At 37.4% G+C, this 17,294-nt stretch overlaps 2 protein-coding genes across 12 annotated transcripts in view; one reads left to right on the top strand and one right to left on the bottom strand.

Moving 5' to 3' along the window:
* Positions 1 to 12,664, bottom strand: part of LOC122575603 (attractin) — a 34,676-nt gene extending 22,012 nt beyond the window's left edge. For 4 of the 9 annotated variants that reach the window (XM_043744736.1, XM_043744739.1, XM_043744740.1 and 1 more), the window contains exon 1: positions 11,989 to 12,664. In XM_043744736.1, coding sequence (XP_043600671.1) covers positions 11,989 to 12,293 — 305 coding nt within the window. In that variant the 5' untranslated portion in view covers positions 12,294 to 12,664. Of the gene's footprint in view, positions 1 to 8,940; positions 9,219 to 11,801; positions 11,899 to 11,988 lie in introns of those variants that run through there. The other 5 variants (XM_043744742.1, XM_043744741.1, XM_043744737.1 and 2 more) reach the window with 4 other exon arrangements.
* Positions 12,665 to 12,855: 191 nt separating this feature from the next.
* LOC122575609 (N-acetyl-D-glucosamine kinase) lies at positions 12,856 to 16,978 on the top strand. Of its 3 annotated transcripts, none has more exons than XM_043744772.1 (7): positions 12,856 to 13,017; positions 13,458 to 13,565; positions 14,454 to 14,538; positions 15,027 to 15,125; positions 15,288 to 15,540; positions 16,137 to 16,435; positions 16,546 to 16,978. In XM_043744772.1, exons 2-7 carry the CDS (start codon positions 13,507 to 13,509, stop codon positions 16,846 to 16,848), a joined length of 1,098 nt encoding a protein of 365 aa, XP_043600707.1. In that variant the 5' UTR covers positions 12,856 to 13,017; positions 13,458 to 13,506; the 3' UTR covers positions 16,849 to 16,978. The 3 variants fall into 3 exon arrangements, with proteins under 3 accessions (XP_043600707.1, XP_043600706.1, XP_043600705.1); XM_043744771.1 differs by having other exon boundaries at positions 12,858 to 13,017; positions 13,397 to 13,565; XM_043744770.1 differs by lacking the exon at positions 12,856 to 13,017 and having other exon boundaries at positions 13,279 to 13,565.
* Positions 16,979 to 17,294: the final 316 nt, after the last annotated feature.

Below are 17,294 nucleotides of genomic sequence, written 5' to 3'. Positions count from 1 at the left end.
GCACTGACAGTCTTTACGCGAGAAGCCAACCGACGGAGGAAGCAAAGGACAACGGCGGCGGCGGCGGCGGCGGCGGTGGCGGCTATAAAAAGAAACGCGGGTAAATGGGAGTAAGGGAATGTCGACGAGGGATGCAACGACGCGCTGGACGTACCAACTTTTTCCATTTCATCATCAGATAGTACCACGGACGAAGGAACCTCTCTTATTTCGTTGGACGCGTTATTTATCGCTACCTTCCCTTCGCTTTCATCGGCGATCGAATAGTCACCTGACGATATTGTCGTTTACAACGGAATACGAGACAAACGGTCGTTTTTATTTCGCTCGACTTGCACTTAATCGTCTCGATACGTACGTTTTAAGGTACAAAGATGCTCGCTTTTATCGGATTCCTTTTCCCGTTTTATTGCGTTCTTGGATATACAATCTTGTCAATGCTAATTTATTAGGTTGTTACAATACATAGGAAATATGTTGAGCGTTGTATCAATTTCCCAAATCTTTCTTTCCTTTCTTAGTGATATTTTTTAATAATATTGACACATTTTCACTGGAATTTGACGAATGAAAACCTCGTGGCCGAATAAAGTTCCGATAACAGCGGTTTATTGTAATAAACAAAAATTCGCAAATAAGCCTCGCAAATACCACCCATCTCGCACTAATCACCAATCAGGCTTAAACGAAAGTAGCGTTAGCTCCGAGCGAAACAAAAGCCAGATGCTAACTCGCGTTAAAAAGCGGGCTCGTCTGCCTGCGTTCTCGTGAATAATTAACGAATATTCCGTGAAATTTCGGGCTCGTTCAGGGCCGGCACAATTTACAGAAACGCCAAGACGACTAAGAAGCGCGGCAAGAATTCGTAATGAACCGTGTCCACGCGCGAACGTAGATTCTTCGCATAAAGCAGCGTGGAAATAAACTTCAACGTTAACTCGTAGCGCGACGGGAATTAAACGGAGAAAGAGGAGGAGAAACGTGTAAAGAAGAAACGTTAGATAGATAGATAAATAGATAGATAGATACTTGCAATGAAGCACTGCAGCGAACCATCAAGGGAATATATCTATCGTCTCAAAATATCTATACGAATCTAAGAAAAGACAAGATTTTCAGGACAAAATCGTGGAAACACAGAACAACGTTTAGGTTAGCTTTTTTTCTCAATTTTCCACAAATTGCCAAAGAATTCGCAACTAACAAACTAACAAATTAAATACAAATTCGAGTCTTTCCTACGTTAAAATGTCCTGTTCGAAGCGTTTAAATAATCTATATGTATAATTATCCATAATAAATAATTGTAGATATAGGTTGTTGCGGGATAATTATAAATAATAACGATACGTGTTTGTAATTTTCTCGGTTGTTTCAAATAGAACATTCGAACTAATCGATGTCTAAACATTTCTTCGCAAAACATATGATAAAAACTGCGGCAATACAAAACTATTATTAATAGAAAAATATTGTTAATAGAGAAAAAAATTTGAACGTTAACTAGTCGCGCAACGGGAATCAAGCGAATAAACCGGACAAAGAAGGGAGAAACGATGGATATTTACGATGGAGCATCGGCGTGAACCATAAAGGGAAGCACTCGGAAGAAGAACGTCTGCTGAAGGGTACTCGAGATTTACAAGAAAATACAACGTGATTTTGGAACTCTGGCTGGCTGGCTGACTGGATTTTTATGAGACCTATGGTACTAAGGAGAAACGTAATCCCCCATAATATAAACGTTTCTTACCTTTCTTTCTTTTTTTATCCATTTCTTTGAGCTATTCCCTTTTTTTTAATTGACTTATATTCCACTATATATCGTATTATAACTTATATTCCATTAAAAAAATTAGTTTGTACTTTCTCGTTGCTTGCATCGTTTGCCGCCTACTTTCGATCCTTCTCGATTTAACCCTTAGAGTGCTATGGACGCATATATGCGTCTGGCGAAAGTCACCGGTGTGGACTAAGGACGCATATATGCGTCTGGCGAAAGCCATCGGTGTGGACTAAGGACGCATATATGCGTTTGTCAATTTTTCCGAGCACCTACGCACAAGTAATACTATTACATTTCTGTGAGGTAAATATAAATGCATTTCAATATTAATGCCGCGTTCGAACAAACTGTCTTCTTTTTTTTTATTTAATACTTTGCATTCACAATTTGTCCAATTTGGACATTTGGTAGAATTGAAACTGTCTTTGAGAGAATATTAGTCTACGGATGAACTGTTGAAAAGCAATATTTTCCGCAAAATAATAGCACGAGATCGATACATGGTATTATTACAAATGTTGTACTTTAACGATAATAATACAGTAAATGACGATCCTTTAGCAAAAATACGACTAGTAATCGCACAACTGAATTACTAACTTGTGTTATATTTACTAAATTTAGTTTTCTAGTTTATTGTTTTCTAGTTTACTACCCAAATTCTAGTTTATTGTAAATTTCAATGTTTATAATAAATGATTAATACTAAAAAATAACGCTCTTTAATCTCGTGCAAAAGAATTACTATAACTTATTACGATTTGCGCTTTGAATAGTCAATCAACAGAGTTCAGTATAGCGAAAAAGTATTCAGACCACAGCGATTGTCAGCGCTGGCCGCGCGCCGTCCATACGGACCGCATAGGCCCCGAGTATTCAGCACTCTAAGGGTCTAACGTTTTTGCCATCGCTAGAAAAAGTTTCGTAAATTTGAAAAAACACGAATAAATACTAGATCGATATAGATGATTTTTCGATTCAATCTTACTAAATCTATCGTCATCGATCTATCTATATCTATAATGAAAATATTAAAAATTTGATTATTTCGTTGGAAAAAGAGTGAAATTGAGATATAAAAGTTCGAAGTAGGCGTAACTTTCCGTTTCTTCGATACTCGAATAGCCAATGATAATAAAGTAAAATACGTTTTCTTCTATTAATTTCGTAACTGCAGTATTTTTAGTATCTTGCAGACAAGATAATCCTTGTCCTCGATTCGTGAAATAGAGCGAACGATTGTGGTATTGAAGTAAATAAATAACCCTGATATACGTGACAGTTTTCTAACTGCAATGTAATTTTCTAATTACCGTATTTAATCTATTTTCATACGGCCACTGATTTTGATTACTAGCACAGCGTGTCAAATTAACAATACCTAAGCAAATAGGTAACCGCCATATAAAGTTTCAGCTTCTTTTAATTTTATTAATTTTCTAATTACAGATTTTCCATTTATTTAAAAAATGATGCTACTTGTAAAAAGATAGTTCCGTAATTCGCTGTTTCATTTTACTACCCTTCTAATTACACCATTTGATTTAATCCCCAACCACTTCTAGGGCAGAATATACTTTTCAGATAAAATATAGAATTAGAGTAAATAACTGAAGGCCAAGTAACCGATCGTAACTAATATGTTCTCATATACAAATATTATAAACATTCGTATCGACCAGAGAAAGTAAAATAATCAAACATAAATAGGTTAATTAACTTGGAATAATTGGGATTATGATTTCAATGTGTTTACATTTGCACGAGCCACAGAGTGTATCTATTATCTACACGGTTCGATAGCCGGATAATTGTCTATTTAAGTAGCGATCGATCGAATTCAAAAACGTGACGAGCTTAATTACTATTCTGTTTTATTGATGCACTCGTTAATAACCGAGCGCCATTTTCTTGGACCATTATCGCCATTGTCGCCATTGTAGCGGCAGCTGGTTAATTTACTGCCAAATAAATACATATCCGTTGTTTCTTCGCATGTACGCGGTATTTCCGATCGATCCGATCGTAGAAGCTTCTTTCTAATCGTCACAGTTACGTTATTGCATACATTATCGAAAGAAAAGTTCATCTGAAAGGACTTGAAAAAAGAAGTCGACCGATCCCCTTCTTCTTTAAATAATTTACTTCAAATAATCACACTGATTAACTTAAACGAACAATTTCACGGTTTTATCGAACATTCGCGATATTTCCTGATTCTCGGTATATCTGTTATTCCAGCGGGATGAGTATTATATAAAGTTTTAGTCGATTCGTAATACAACGATAAGATAGAAGGGATTAAGAAAACCACACGGAGGAAATCGGCACGATGCCATTGATCGCACTCCCGCCATATAGCTGGCAAGCTACGTCGACGCGAAAGGAAGACATAGAAATTCGCCAATTTTCGACCAGGGGAGCATTGGCAAGTTACTTTCTAGATTTGTGTCGTGCCGTATCCACGCGAAACACACCGAGCATGATCGAATTCTACCGGTTTACGAGCCGGTTTTTGTCCACGCGCCGCGTCGTCGCGCCCGGTAGCTTCGTGGCGTTTCAACAACATCGAACGAATGACCCTGTGGCGAAAGCTGAAATATCATTCGATGGATCGCGATTCCGCATAAAACGAATGCTCGTTGAAACGTTGAGTCAGGTGTTGCAGGCTGACTGTTCAAATGTTGAGGTAACTTATGAGTTTTGGCTATTTTTCACTTGGGTATTTGAAACGAAGGATATTCGTGAGATGGAACATCGAGCGAAATTTGCAGTTGATGGTTTGAAGATTTCGTGGTCGTATATTCAAATAAACTAAGTTAATAATCAATAAAAATAAATTAAGTTCTAAGCTTAAGTTAAATCGTACATACGTTGAGTTAATATTTCACTCGATTCTGTGTTGAATCGATCGTTGATTAAATTTCAAACTGTTGATTAAACTTTGAATTAGAAATTTCCACCGTACGATATAGAGAAATATCGATTTTATATAACGCTCTTTGAGCAACAATAGCAATGAAGAAAACATGGAGCGTGGGAGAAAGAATATTCAAACAAGACTACAAGAGGAGAATGAAGATGTTTGGAGCATTGGTAGAGAGCGTGGTGCTGTTTGGAGCAGAGGTATAGGGCTGGAACATGGAAGAAAGATTAGATAGGATAAAAAGAAGATACGTGAAATGAATCTTAAGTTTAGAAATGACAACTCCAAACTATATACAGATAGAAGAGTGCAAGCTAGAAGAAATCAAGGAAAAAGCATTAAAAAGAGCAGCAAGGTAGGAGGAGAAAACCCTAGAATCGAAAAAGCAGCTGGTAAAAGAGTGCATAAAGGAAAGAGAAAGAAACTGGGGAAATGGCCAGGAAGGGAAAAGAGCAAGAAAGAGAAGGAAGAGACTGGAAGAGGTGAAAAATGGAGGGACACAGAGGGAAGCAAGAGAAGAGCAAGAAAGGTTGACAGCAGACCAAATTATAGAAGAAAGAAGGATGAGAGAAACAGAAGAGAGGGGGAAAAGGATAAGGGAATCCAAATATAACAGACATTACAGAAAAATAACCAAAGATGAGATACCAAAGTACTTGGAAGGGAGGATGAAGTGGAAGGACAGGAAAATTCTAGCCAGATTCAGATGTGGAAACGAGACCAAAGCGAGGGAATACTGGAAAGAAGAAGGAGAAAAAAAGATGCAGACTATGTAAAAGGAAAGAAGAAGACCTAAGACATGTAATAGAAGAATGTGAAATAACAGGAGGACAAAAGACATAGAAAAAACACTGAATGAGACTGGGGAAGAACTAACGGAATTATCACGTTGACTGCCACGCCTGTTTTCAAAAAAATCTCCGTCAGGTCACGCGTGCAGCAGTACCAAGCGTTCTCTGCTCGGTGCTCCCATCGATATTTTCATAATGCGAGTCGCTTATCTGATGGTTTTACCTCTCGTTTCTTTCGTTTCCATTCCTTCGCATTTGTTTCTCATTTCTCCACTTTTTACAAAATCAGTTTGAATCTTGGCCGAGCAACGAACGGTATAACTTAAAATCTCTGCCCTAATTCGTTACAATGTCGAAAAGAAAAATTGAAAACTTATTTCTTAGTAAGTCAGGTAGCAGTGAAAAAGAAAGCTTTTACGAGGCTTATGATTCCGGAAGAAGCATTAGACGCGCATGCAAATAAAAGACGTCGAATGGACCGAACAAAGGCACAAAAGAATTTGAAGAAAACAACTTATTGACCAAATTGTCCCGACAACCTCAGCTATGTATAGAATGCTTTAAAGTTTTACATGCTAAATAATTTTTTTAATAAACCATTTTCGTATTACTTTTATAACAATTCAACAGTTTTAGTATTATGCAATATCTTTTCAAATACCTACGACGGTCCTTCGCAAGTAGTCAAATAAGCGACACCCGAATATGGGTTTCATGGCCTGACCAGAAACTTTGCTGACACCCGAATACGGGTGTCGTGGCAGTCAACGTGTTAAAAGCAATAATAGAGAAGAGAAGGGCAAGGGCAATACAAGACGGGGAGGAAAGACAAGAAGGTAGCACAGCAAGGAGGCAAAAGACCAAAAGTGGCAATAATGTGTAGTCATAATTTGCAATAGCTTTTAGTCATTACTTTTAGCTGTGAGAGATAGAATAAGCTAAGGGAGTGCAATACAATAGAGTAGATAAGAGGGGAGGTAGATATATAAGGAGCAAAATAAGTGTAAGAAATGTAAATCGAAAGTTCGTCCAAAGTCGAAAGGCACGGACTAAAATAAATAATAATTTAAAATTAATTAAAATAATTAAAAATTTCAAACGTTAGAATCTCTGGAATGATTGTCAAATTATCATGAACAAAGATGACTATTAGTTTCGCGTGTGTAATTATTTTTCATTTAGAATATGTATATTAGTACGTGTCGTGCAACGAAGTAAACACGCAATCAGGTTGTTGCGTACGTCTATCCGTTTTCATACAAAAACTTTGATTTATATAATGAGAAACGGTGCAGTGAGAGAGAGAGAGAGAGAGAGAGAGAGAGAGAGAGAGAGAGAGAGAGACGTATACGTATCATGCAAATACGAAAGTTATTATTTGTACGTATATTAAATGAAACGGTACACGTAGATAGCATTGTACTTTTCAAAGAAGTCAAATTTCTTAATTGGGAAAATATTTGGAAAACATATATGAGAAATACATAGAAAGATATTTCGTCGATTCCAGGATCGTCGTAAATTTCTTCCAATTCGATTCGGAAGAATCCAGCATCGTGTATATTCAAGAAGCTAAGTAGTCTAGGGAAATTGGAAAGCGTTCTAAATGCCACCCAGTCCATAAACTCCTCCCCTTCGTCCTCTAAATACTGCGCCATTTGTGCATGCATTTAAATCTGGTCGAGAATATAGAACAATCGACTCGGTATAAGATTCAGCGTTTGACTCAATGTTCGAATTAATACTAGGATCAAGAATACATTTAATTGTCTAACACGACATTTATCTCTATAATCTATGATCTGTTACGGAATTTTTCAGACCGCGAGCTTAACTTAATACAGAACTTAATATTTAGGTCATGTGACTTTGCGTTTATCTCAAAAGTTGTTTCAGTTTTTAATTTAACATCGAATTGTAGCGTCGTTAACATCGATAAGTAAGCTATAAATGTTTATGCAAATTTATATTTTTATAACTATATACAATTACAGAATGGAACCTAAGCAAAAAAAAGTCGAAATTTGACTCAATTGCACTTTTTAATACTAATCGCTGCTACCAATTTGATCGTTATTATAAAATAACGGGTTAAATAGTCTGAACATGTTGCAAAATAGCCGTAAACAAGCATGTTCGGTTGGTTCTGATCAAGGAACTATCATCTCGCAACATCTAGATGGTGGAACGAAACAGTCATAGAACGTAGAGCCAGTTCAGGTAGCGGGGGATACACGTGTTACAACAACGCGAGACAACGCCGGCGAACGGACCAGCATGGGGCCAACGAATTCTTCGAGCAAAAACGGGAAGAGCAGGCTGAAAGGGCCGAGGTGAGAGCCAAAGTTCCTCGTCGTCTCTCAACAATGGCAAACGTACACGTGTAACTGTAGATATATCTAGAACATCTACGCGACGATAATGTCCTCTCAAGATTCGTAGAAATAATTTCATTCGCCGAAACATTGTTCGAACATGTGGCGGCACTCGATAAGCAAATATCATTACTCGACATTAATTAGTGTGGGACGACGGTAGCGCAGTGGTTAGCGCCTTAGGTTACGCACGTTCGGAACCCGGGTTCGAATTCCGGCGACCGAAGTCCGATTTTTCTTCCACGATTCTTAAATAGGAAGAAAATACAGCAATACCCCCCAGCAGCGACATCTACAGCCAGCAGCTACTATTATCACGGACAACATATACACCCCAAAAACAAAATAACGAAAACCTCGAAAGAGGATAAAACAATCGTGTGTAAACCATTCTGGGTGCATCTGTAAACTTAAATAATATTCATCGGAATCCTACGAGTAAGCGTTTCAAACTTATACCGAATGTTCATTAATCTGGGATTCGAAAGAGATGGAATTCGCTTCGAACAGCAATTAACACTTAATGACAATAATTAATCCCGCGATAAGGTATGCGACAGAGAGTAGTGTACAGTCTTATGCATTCATCGGTTATCGATTCGGTTGGTCCAATAAATAATATTAAATTACAGAGACAGGAGACGGTATAAACGAAACCTTGTCATAAGGTAAATCGCTGATAAATCGATGGTAATTAATAAACAGAGTACAGTTTCCCAGCTAGGATTATGATACGCTTGATAATCGCCGGCTATAATGATCGACAGCGCACATCTAGAAACCATAAAGATCTAACTAACTAACTAGATCGACTATATTGACTAACAGATCTAGGTATTACATAGAGTTAACCAACTAATATTATGATTATCTTAAAATTTGCGACTATAATAGTGATACCCTTGTATCAAATAAATTTGTAAAACTGTATAACATAGTGAAATACCGTTCTTATATTTCACGCTAATATGACATGAACTAGTAGTATTATTAATAATATATATTAATAATATGTATTAACATATGAATATAATATAAATCAACCTTCAAGTTTCCACATACCGTGGCTCGAGACAGTCAACAAAGCTAGCGTAAACCACGAGCAGCAGTTTGATCGCCTAACATTGACAGACTGTTTAAATAATGCGGTCGGCCGGTTGCATAGGTGCGAAACGCGACCGAACGGAAACACGCATGTCCCCGACAATTAACGCGCGCGCACTTCAAATTAGAGCGAATCGTAACGAAGACGCGAGCAGAGGTAGAACTGACTAACGAACCAACGTAGTCGCGTCACCGCTCATTCACCATCGCACTGGCAACTGGATTCTGTTTACATTTCAGATGAGCAACATTATACGAAGTGCGTTTAAACAACATCGACTTTTTTCCACACAGCGCGTATATACTTTGTCACACGCACGCATAAACGTTCGATGATTCGATAGATACTTCGTTCAATGAATTCCTCGAGGCACGTGTCGCGAAAATAAAAACGATAAATAAACCGCTCTGCACTCAGTACCATGCGGTATATCGCGAAGCATTTTCCTCTCGTTAGTCCGTGACAAGCATAGAATAATAGGTGCACACGATGCGTCAAGCGCGTGTACGATTGTTTTCCTTGTTAAGAAACGCCCTCTTTTCTTTCTCACTGTTTTCTTTCCTTTTGCGTTCTAATTGAACGTAGGTTTGTGTTTATGCCGCCCGAAGGCGCGATTATTTCCAACAACAATTATTCGCGAATGCACGATGAAATTTTGAAACAACATCCAGTTTCGAATCCAGGTGAGGTTCACTATTACAAGATTTTTACACGGATCAATCGTTAAATTCACGGATCGGGAACCATAATGACTAGGTCATTTATGATCCACTTGCCTTATTATCCACAGTACACGATAGCGGTTTACCAAAACTTTCGTTTCATTTTTATTACATGTCAAATAAAGAAGTATTAAACTATATCTCTTTATATGAACTTTAATCGTTTAAATTGCTAGATTTACGATTTTAAGTAACAATTACCGCATATAAAATTTCATTTTATAACACTTTCATAAACGGTAGGAATTATACTCGCTAACAAAAATCGTCCATAATGCAAGTGCGAAAATAAATTCTTAATTATATGTATTGTATGTACGTGTATTCAACATGTATTAATCACATAACGGACACACATACATACGCATGCGTAGAGAACAATATTAAAAATGTATTCTTCGATTTTGTTCAAAGTGAAAATTCAAATTTCAAATAACCCAATTACAGTCAGCCAAGTGTCAAAACTCCGTTCACGAGCCGGATATATGACTTCGAACTTTTCATGAGTATACTACATATATACTACGTATTATCGCGAAGCACGCGAGCGTAACGTACAATGTATAATGTATAGTGTTCATTGGTGAAATACGATCGGGCACGCGTAGGCGAATCTTTAGGAATTCTTTGCCCAAACTGTTCCTTTGTCGAGTCCAGACAATATTTATAGAACTTAGAGAAAACGGTATGTGCGTATTCGTGATACGTTTCATAAAAACGTAATCTGCCCACAGTGGGGTGTTTACGTTGAAAACTAGATCTAAAGTCAATTTTTTAAATTTTATTTTTACATAAAAAAGTTGCACCATCTGCTTACTGTACGTCTAAATGATATAGATAACAGATTATCTCGATGATCGCTAAGATTATCAGCAACTAAAGTAGAAAACGTGTGGAATTCAAATGAAAGGTATACGGATAATTATATAACGCAAAGAAAAAAACAAACATTCATTCGCATATTATACAACAATTCGTTAAACTCTCTGAAACTGCTTCGTCGTGAATCTATAAAAATTACGAATCGGTCACATTGAAAACTCTGACCAGATGATTGAGATATAAAAACAATATTGTCTAGTAGCTTTTCAATGCAAATAACCTAACGTGTTTGGACTCGAGCGACCGTTATCAACTTCTCTGTATCCCGATACAACGAAGCAAAGTACAAAATGCGACAAAGAGAGAGTAGTTCCCAAGCGACGTTCGCGTCAGATTTCACCGCAATTGCTCAACGCATGACAGAGACGTGGACTGTTCTCGAGTGCCTACGTACGATTCTACAATAAACATTGCACAAGTACGCTGAAGCGCAGGACTCGATCCTATCCAATATGATCGTCGTCGGTGTTCGTTTACAATGGGATTATTATGTTAAGCGTGCGTAAAAAGCAAACCAGCCTTGACAGTGGCGGAAACCGTAGTTTCCCTGTCAAGTTTAAACCCGTCACGATCGATCCACGCAAAATCTAATCCCCCGACTCGAGTTAAGTCTTAAAATACGACGGGTCGTGTATTTCCGCGGTCACTGTCACCGTCACCATCGCCGTTAGATTCGCTGATGTCCCGATTACTCCCTAACTCATCATTGTCAACCACGGCCGCAGACAATGACCGAACACCCCCTCTTCTATCCCCCTTCTGAACGAAGGACCATGAGACGCGCACACACGGCACAGCAATTAAATCCGGGGAAGCCGCGCGTACGCACGTTCCGCGCTCTCTTGCACTATTTATTTACGTATCTCCTCGGTAAAAGGGTTTATAGGAAGACGATCAAAGCCTCTGAAGAGACCGAGTCGACCTAAAAACCCGTCAATACCGTTGCACAGGCACCACGGAATGTACAGTTAGCCTGTTTATTTTTCCAGTCGTATCTTGGCACGTATAATTTCGTATAAACTTCTATCGATGTATTTGTCAGAAACACCTATGTATAATATTTCACATAATAACGAGATTAGTAACGAGATTAGTAACGAGATTAGTAACGAGATTAGTAACGAGATCAGTAACGAGATTAGTAATGAGATTAGTAATGAGATGGGCCTCAAATGAGAGAAGCGAGAGGGACATGCTCGCGCATTCGATCTTACCTTCCTGTTTATTTCTCCGGTCGTATCTCCAGATATACATATAATTTCATAGTCTTTCCCTATGAGTTCCTTCGTAGAAAATCAAATGTACGATAATCTATACAATAATCGTATTCGTATTGGAAAGCTGGCATACTATGGGGTACGAGACGTGTAATCTGTGCTTGCACATTCTTTCGTCACTCACCTGACTTTTCCGCCGCAGAATTGGCACGCCAAGCCCTGCCAACCCTCGTGGCACACGCAGGTGCCATTGACACAGTCCCCGTTGATGCAACTGTCCGTGTCGCAGGTCGTTTCCGTCGTCAGCGACGACGAGGAGGAGGAGGCGGCCGCAGTTACGTGCACCACCCAACAGATCAGCGCCGCCCACAGTATCGGCCACGGCACTGCAATTACACCGCACTGATCCCGTACCACCTCACGGCACTGCCCTTTCCGACGGTATTTCGATTTATATAGGAACAAAAACATCTGCACGACCTCTGCCATTTTGATAGGCTTCCATGTCAGAGACAATGGCCGACGGCGACGCACCGGACGAGATACATATGGAGCACCTTTCTCGCTCGCGTTTTCGATGCAACTCGCTTTATTCGCTGCGCGACTGCCGAAGTCGAGAGTCGAGAGTGTGCGGTCTCCACCGCGCGGCTCTCACGGTGTCGCGACCACGGAATACGACACTTGCCGGACTTTTCACGTAGATGGTATAGTCTAGTGACTTTTCTGAAAGTGATCATTTCGGCGGCTGCCATGAGATGGCGCCCGTGATTTGCGCGCTGTAGCGACACCTGTATATAGTACCTAAGACTCCTCACCGATGTCCGGAGTCAGGAGAGTGTTAGGAACACGTTGTCGACAAACTATCAGCTTTTCAGGTTGATATTAAGTCGAAAATCTCCCCTCCCTTTCACAGATAATTCACAGAACACAGAACTTACAATTAGTTGAAGTGAATGCAACATCTAAATGCCATGTTACATGAAAAACGCAACGGCAGCGAACGAAAGCAAACTTCACTTAGTAAAGCGATTCTCTAGTGATTCGCAGACTAATCCAGCGAGCACCAGTCATCGCGGCAGTCACGGTACACGCCGTACCTCTTCCGCCTCTATTGCTACTTGATACAACTACTGTTACTACTCCACAAATCTAATATTTGCCCGACATATGCTCGTTTAATCGTACCTCAAGAGTCGTTGAATCTTTATACATAGTAAGTTGATACAGCACAAAAATGCTAAACATATATTGTGCATACGTGTATACATGTCGATATCGTTAGTCGATTAATGTACGTCTCATTTTATAATTGAAATTTAAATATTTAAAATTTGTATGACAAGACAAGAAATATGTATTTCAATATTATACTAGATTATATAGAGTTGTTATTATATATCCGTATGTTTTCTGTTGATCTATTTTATTCGTAATACAGAATAATTGGCAATGCTGAATTATTTTTCCCAACTCGTGCGTTATCAGATAAACATGTTCGTTTAAATCCCGCCCTCAAATTGCTGGATCCCTTTGACAACGAAAGAAATCACAAGCGAAAGAAATTTTAAATTGTCTGATTAAAAAAATGGTAGGAAAGGGAAGGGAACGAAAGAAAGAAAAACAGAAACGTATCGATGAGTTTGAGCTTCGTAGGGAGTTGAGAAGACAAAGACGACCAACAGAATTATCCGACAAAGAGACTATGTCTAAGATAGAGCTACCAGAACAACCGGAAGAAATTAGAATTGGCGGCATCGATGGGTAAGTAATTTCTTTTTGTCCTTTCCTATTTTTGTTCTTTTCTCGAAATTTTTATTATATACTGAAAATACTGAGAAATTTTTAGCGCTCCTTATCTAAAATTAAATAACGGTATCGTGGAGTAGCAGTTGCGGTTAATAAATGTATTTCTCATTAATGTTCACCGATAAGATCCAAATTAGAATTCATCCATCATCCTTGTTTACGAAAATATATTATCATATCGTGTTCTGTCTTTACGTACATAAATACCGTATGTACCGCGTGATTTTAATTCTGGCGCATTAAGATAAAATCGTCGTTTGATAATATTGTAGGAAATACATTTAATTATCTCGTATTTGCAATCCTGTTAAGAATTAATTTCCACAAGAAAAGGTTTGTTAATAGTATCAATGATAGTAAACATGAGAACAAAGTATTTCGAAGTAGATTTTTTCAATTTTTCTGTATGATTATCGGCAAATGTATATTTGCCACTAAATCATTATACTGCAATCGCAAACTCGTTCTATTCAAAATATAAAATCAAATCAGTTCAAAGAACTATTCAAATTACACGTTATTTTAGAATTCATTAAAATTAACGTAAAAACATGAAAGCATTTTTTTTGCAAACTTAAGAAACTCAGTATTATTCTCAGTAATATTCTCGGTATAACTCAAACGTAGATGAAATGAAAGCAAGTCACCTTCTATTTCGATCATGATTACGTTAAGTGATTCTAACAGGGCGTACATGCTTTCTGCTTTTAACTTCTATCTAGCTTCTCATGCACGATCCTATTGTCGCTACAAATAACCATATGATCCAAAACGGTTCAGAGACTTCACCAACTATCAAAAAATAACGGATTAACGAATTGACGTGAATTTAATAATTCTTAGCGGCGGGACCAAGTCGACGCTGGTCATCATCGATGGCAAAGGGACATTATTGACGGAAGTCAAGGGGCCGAGCACCAATCATTGGGTAATTGATTGACCCAACTTTTTAACAATTATTATTCATCCCGTTTCTACTAATTTTCTCATTTTTATTGTTATTAATTTTTTAAATTATTTTATTTATTCATTTTTTGATTATAATCATATATATGATCATATAGGCTGAAAATCATTGTAGCGAGTAAGTCAAGATTTTGAGAATCTGAATTTAATCGTTTATTTCAATTTTTATAAGTACCGCCCCTTTAATTTACATAAAAAGATAGGTAACGACGAATTAACTTGCGTCACTATGATTCTCAACCAACCATATATAAAATATAAAATTTATGTATAATTATAAAATACTAATATTCTTATGTTAGGCCCTCCCCCATTACAAGCTTACGTAATAAGCAGATTACATATATAAGTAAGAAAGTAATAAGTTACAGAAGTTTTATAATTAGTTTAAAAATTCTTTTATAATTATTTTATTTCGCTTTTTACTATTTGACATATTTCTCTACTCAGCTACTCGGAATGGCGGAAGCAACTGCAAGAATCAACGCCATGGTCGAAAGAGGGAAACAGAATATAGGAATATCTGAATTGATTCCTTTAGATTGTTTGGTAAATATAAAATAATTATCACGAATCCTGAGAACTATGTATACCGATGACCAGTTCGTAGATAAGTCTTTAGAAGATCGTATGATAAGCGATCGTTCTTATCGTTTAATGGATTAAATGAATTGTTTAATTTAAAAAAATTCTAATCGATTAAACAACCAGGGTCTTACCCTAAGCGGATGTGGAGAGGAAAACACCGATCGTCAACTTACGGCAATGATGAAAGAGAAGTATCCAAATGTCGCTAAAGCTTATTATGTCAATTCAGATGCCATCGGTAGTCTCAGGACTGGTTTGCCAAATGGTGGGATAGTTGTAATCGCTGGCACCGGTAGCAACGCATTGCTGATGAATTTAGATGGAACAATCATAAGGTGCGGCGGATGGGGACATTTCATGGGGGACGAAGGCAGTGGTACGTGATGGGAATTGTTTATGTATAACTCATAAAGATGAAGACATATGACCTTGAACAGTTTGCATATTTCATTGCGTCTCTAACATAGAAGAATTCTTTATTTTTGATCATTCATTTATTTTCTTTTATAATTATTATTAGATCCATGTGTTTATATATTTATGAAAAGTTTAATGACACAAAAGTGCACAAAATGCATAACGTGTAAAGATATATAAATTATCCAAACTATAGTATTCGTTATAATATTTCAAGAACGTATAAGAAAAACACGGAAGATTGATTTTTGTTGATTTTTTATTTTGTCATTTTGTGATTAATATATGTACATATATAGTTGGAAAGTGGATAATTTGCAGCGTATTATGAAATTTTGTAAACCGTCATCTTTGAAATGTTCAATAGGATATCAAAACACGTAATGTGGAGTTGACTAGTGATTCTTAAAATTGTTTATCGTGTTCTCTTTCTATGGTCATTTACTAGATGAAACAAATCTACGCTTAAATACTACTTTTTAAATTATGTCCACAAAAATATGAATTTGCATAATAAACATCAGCGGTGTAATTACCAAAAAGATGGATTTTCAGCTTTCTGGATCGCCCATAGAGCTTGTAAATACGTATTCGACGATATCGATGGCTTAGCTCCAGCTCCTAAACCCATAAGCTACGTATGGCCCGCTATGAGGCATTATTTCAACGTAACTGATAGGAAGGAGATATTGCCGTATTTTTATAAAGATTTCGATAAAAGCATTTTTGCTATGTTTGCCAAGGAGATTGTGACAGGTTGTGAGAAGAAAGATCCACTCTGTTTATATATTATTTCGGAAAATGGCAGATACCTCGCGAAGCATATTATAGCTCTTTCGAAAAAAGCCCATAATGTGAGTCGCTTATTCTGGTTTGCAAATTCATATAAAAATGTGAAGAATTTGGAGAATTTTGAGAAGCATCCTGTTTGATTGTATTATGTACGAGAAATATGGTTCTTTAGGATCTCAAGTTAGCTAAGGGTGGATTAAAGGTTGTCTGTGTGGGATCGGTTTGGAAATCATGGGATGTTATGAAGGACGTTTTCATCGATGAAATCCATGAATCTCGCGCACTGGACGAATTAACTATGATCCGCTTAACAGCAACAGCTGCATTGGGTGCGTGTTACCTTGCTGCGGAGGAAATCGATTGGTTTTTTACGAAACCCTACGAAGATAACATCGAAGTATTTCATCAATATAAGCGGAAGAATTATGTAAAACCGAGAGCAACGAATGATTCGAGTGAGTCAAAAGGAGACTAAGTTGGGAGACTTGGCCCAATGTAACCAGGAATCACAGATAGAAACACAAATAGAAACAAAAAGATTATATTTTATACGCGGATTTTATATTTACACATTTTTAAAATATATAAAATATTTTCAACAGCAACAAATACATAGAGATGGGAAAGAATAAACCTATTGTTAATTATATAACAATTGACATTTTCATTTGTTAAATTTGTCGATAAAGATTTCGTCGCCCGTATGGCACATCGTATATAACATATCGATCACGTCCAGTCTTCCTTTTTTTGTTTTTGATAAATTTCTAAGTATTACAAACAATGATACTGAAAACAATTTGGGATTGGTTATTCCGCACCTTTCTGTTCATTCTTAAGACAATAGGATACATGTTTCTTTTCCTCGTCAGCTTGACTTTTTTTGTTACCTCTTCCTGCCTATTGATAATCATAATCCTG

Source organism: Bombus pyrosoma, linkage group LG15, assembly GCF_014825855.1.
Source record: "Bombus pyrosoma isolate SC7728 linkage group LG15, ASM1482585v1, whole genome shotgun sequence".
Taxonomy (NCBI): domain Eukaryota; kingdom Metazoa; phylum Arthropoda; class Insecta; order Hymenoptera; family Apidae; genus Bombus; species Bombus pyrosoma.
The sequence above is the reverse complement of the archived record's forward strand: the minus strand, read 5'-3'. Positions and strand labels throughout refer to the sequence as shown.